We start from the raw sequence: 4,105 nt of genomic DNA, 5'->3' as shown, positions 1-4,105 counted from the left end.
TAGACAATATTAGCTGGGTTCAAATCCCAGTTCTACCACCAGATTTGCTAGTTAGGTAAGTAACCTACTTCTTTCAGCCTCAGTTCCATTTAAAGTAAAAGTAGGGGTAATAATAGTATTTGCCTCCCAAAGTTGCTAAATGAGTTAATATATGTGACTAGCTTAGAACAGTTTCCAGATACAAAGTAAGTACTATGTAACTATTTGTTATTATAACAACTAATAAATTGTTATTACATTTCTTGTGTGTCCAAAGCCACAACTCAGGAGTAATAATCTCCAGAGCATTTTTCTTAGTCCCGTGTTGGGCTAACCATACACCCTTTCTACTTCCAAGGTGCCCTGGAAATACATACCTCTATTTTAGGAATATGTTATGATGAACATATATTTTGGGTAATAGGTCTCTAGCACGAGGCTAATCTTAAAGGCAGTGTTATATCATTTCCTTCATTCAATATTAAGGATTTTTAATCCAGTAGAAATGAATGTGATAGATTCCAGAATCAAAAGTGTCTCTTGGGTTGAAGAGGGCTTCTCATATTTATACCCATGGCAGCCATGGTAAGCTGTTAGCTAAGCTGCCACTGGAGGTAAGCACAACTAGATACACCAGATAACATGGATGGACCTCCACGGCTTGGCTGACTATGCAAAGTCTCTAGGTGAGAATGAAAGTAACTCTTCCATCTCCCCCAGTTCTCCCTTCCCATGAATAAAGCAAAGACATGGATGGTGGTAGGAGATGGGAAACATCAGCCTAAGAGAAAAATAAAGACTGTGACAAAGAGAGAAAACAACTAAAATTTTGCTTCCACCTTTTGAAAAACAATCCTCCTTTTTTAGAGCTCCTGAAAGATGCCAAAATATCACTAAGAATGTGCCAGAAATCATGAAGTTTCCTTCAGGGGCCAGTGGTAATGTGGAACATTACCCAATTAAGAATAGAGCACCCAATTAAGGGCCCTCATGAATTAGAGTAGAGCAGGGTCCCAAATCACTGTATATCTTCAGCTATTATGAACAAGTCAGTGAGATGTCCCTCAGAGACAGGAAATGTATTTGATGAAGCTTGTTGTATCATATGCCAATGACTTTCTTTTCTTTTCTGTTGATTAAGCTTTTATGTACTTGTAACAGGATTGTTTGCAAGGTATGGCAAGTTAGTGGGAAAGAGTCCTATTGGTTAATCCTATTGGTTTACTGTAATAGTATATACCATAGTGTAGGTGAGCTGAAATGTGCCTTCAGGATCATACTGTATTCCCCTTGTGGCAGTACAGTCAGCAAGGATATTCCAGTGTCCTTCCACATCACTTCTAGATGAAGAGCCTTGCTCAACCCATCCTTCCCCAGCGTTCAGTCAAACTTATTGTACATGGGCTCCTGCTCTTGACAGAAAGCTGACTGAGACCCTGTTCACAGTTAGCTCCTATGCTAGGGATCAAATAGAATTATCTTGTGTATGCTTATTTTGTCATAGGTGCCTCTTATGATGATTCCCAAATGATTTTGATGGAGAACATTTCAGAGGTGACTCACTTCATTCTTGTGGGGTTAACAGATGCCCTAGAGTTGCAAGTTCCTTTATTTATGGTCTTCACCATCATTTACTTTATCATTCTGGTTGGGAACATTGGGATGATTGTGTTGATCCTGTTGGACTCTCGTCTCCACACTCCCATGTACTTCTTCCTCAGCAACCTCTCTCTTGTGGACTGTGTTTATGCCTCAGCTGTCACTCCCAAGGTAATTGTGGGGTTTTCCACAGGAGATAAAATCATATCCTACAATGCATGTGCTGCCCAGATGTTCTTCTTTTCAGCCTTTGCCACTATCGAAAGTTTCCTCTTGTCCTCAATGGCCTTTGACCGCCACGCAGCCGTGTGCAAACCCCTACATTACACCACCACCATGACAAGTGCTATGTGTACCTCCCTGGTCACTGGCTCCTACATCTGTGGACTATTACAGTCTTCCATCCATGTTGCCCTCACCTTCCACCTCTCCTCTGTCACTCCAACATAATTAATCACTTTTTCTGTGACATTCCTCCACTGCTGGCTCTCTCTTGCTCTGATATCCACATAAATGAGATTGTCCTCTTTACATTGGCAGCATTCAATGTCTTTTTCACCCTCTTGGTTATCTTGAACTCTTATCTGCTCATTTTTATTGCTATCCTGAGGATGCGCTCAGCTGAGGGACAGAAGAAGGCTTTCTCCACCTGTGTGTCTCACCTGACCACTGTTTCCATCTTCTATGGGACAATCATCTTCATGTACTTACAGCCAAGTTCTAGTCATTCCATGGACACAGACAAAATGGCATCAGTGTTCTACACTATGGTCATCCCCATGCTAAACCCTTTGGTCTACAGCCTAAGGAACAAAGAGGTCAAGAATGCATTTCAGAAGGTGGTTGGAAAAGCAAAGTCTTCACTAGGTTTAGCCTACTAGTTCAAAAACATGCAGTGTGCCTGGGTGCCTCAGTTGATTAAGCGAATGCCTTCAGCTCAGGCCATGATCCCAGAGTCCTGGGATCGAGTCCCGCATCAGGCTCCCATCTCCATGGGTAATCTGCTTCTCCCTCTGACCTTCTCTTCTTTCATGCTGTCTCTCACTCTCTCAAATAAATAAAAAAGTCTTTTAAAAAAATAACATGCAAACCATGTGATATTTCTATTGGACTTCTAGTATCTAAGAATATTTTTGTGAATTTTAATTCTTTCTTGTCTTTCATTTCTCTAAGAAGTTCCCTTCCAAATGAGACTGGTTCTGTTCATGCTTTGGGAATATGAGAGGGTAGGAAAAATTTTGGATATCTTTTTCCAGATGTTGCTTCTATCTTAAAATAAAGATTATAGTCCTGGATACTATAAAATCTTGGACTACCTTGGTCTAAAGAGCTTTGCATATGAATCTCTTAAGTGTATGATACCAGAATTACATTTTTAATTACTAGTTTTTAAAATAACTATGGTTTTTGTACATGATATAGAGGCATGTTTCTAAGATTTTCATGGTCTTAAAAATTTCCTTGAGAGACATTGAAAGGTAGAATTATAGGAGCTATCCAGATAATCTAATTTAGTATATTTCTGGTATAGCCTAGAAATCTGTAGAATTATCCCCCACTATCCACATATATCTGGATCCTGAACTTAGCAAAAATGCCAGTGGTGAACATTGATAATAAGGGATAGTATTTGAGCTTAATTTATTTAGTCCCTGCATTTCAGAGAGAAAACCAGTTCAGAACATTAAAATATATCCATACCTGTCCCTTAACTGAGTTCTCATAAAGTTCATCTAAGAGACTATGGATAGGGAGGACTCCCTGGATTCTTAACAAGTTTCTCCTGTATTTCAAATGAGTTAGGTGAGCAGGTCACACTTTGAGAACTGTTTCCCTAGAGCAGCAGTTCAAAAGCACTCTTGCAAGACGAGCAACATCAGCTTCACCTGGACTTTTTTATGAGAGCCAATTATAGAAATCCCCCACCCCAGACCAACAGCTTCAGAAACTCTAGGAGTATAGCACAACTATTTGTGAACTAGCAAGTCCTCCTGGTGACTCTGAAAGGTTTGGAAACCACAAGACTCACCCTAGAAACACTAATCTGGAACAGGGCTTCTCAACCTTGGCTGCCCATGACAATAATCTAGAGGAGATTTTTCAAATACCACTGCCTGAATCCACCTCCACAGTGTAGGTTGGATGGATCTAAGGATAAGACTGAACACAAAGAGATTGTCAAATTCAGTTATTTACTCAAAGCCTGGCACAAAGAGGGGATTGAGACCAAAGAAAAGAGATATTTATTCAGCATCTAGTGTCTGCTCATTATCTGTATGTGTGAACTCATTCAGATACCACACTACCTCTGAGGGGATCAGCCATATAGAAAGGAGGAAATGGAGGTTCAGACAGAGGCAGAGGGTGGCAAAGTGAGAATTTTGAACCTAAGTCTGTGGGACTCCAAAGCAAACCCTTTCCAGTTTAGCTCAGCTAACAACTGTTTAACCCCACAATACAATGTAGTGAGCATAAAGGATATTATTCTCCAAAGAGAATTTTTCTCTTTCCCTTTTGGTTGAGCATC

The 4,105-nt window shown here is 40.2% G+C and overlaps 1 protein-coding gene across 1 annotated transcript; it reads left to right on the top strand.

The window, feature by feature from the left end:
* Window positions 1–1,506: 1,506 nt before the first annotated feature.
* Window positions 1,507–2,459, top strand: LOC131822682 (olfactory receptor 5B12-like). The gene is given in 2 exon segments (XM_059158971.1): window positions 1,507–2,008; window positions 2,011–2,459. Coding segments are annotated over 2 exon segments (951 nt in total).
* The last annotated feature ends 1,646 nt before the right edge of the window (window positions 2,460–4,105 follow it).

Source organism: Mustela lutreola, chromosome 1, assembly GCF_030435805.1.
Source record: "Mustela lutreola isolate mMusLut2 chromosome 1, mMusLut2.pri, whole genome shotgun sequence".
In the NCBI taxonomy this organism is placed as follows: Eukaryota; Metazoa; Chordata; class Mammalia; order Carnivora; family Mustelidae; genus Mustela; species Mustela lutreola.
Note: the sequence above shows the minus strand (reverse complement) of the source record. Positions and strands in the feature narration are given on the sequence as shown.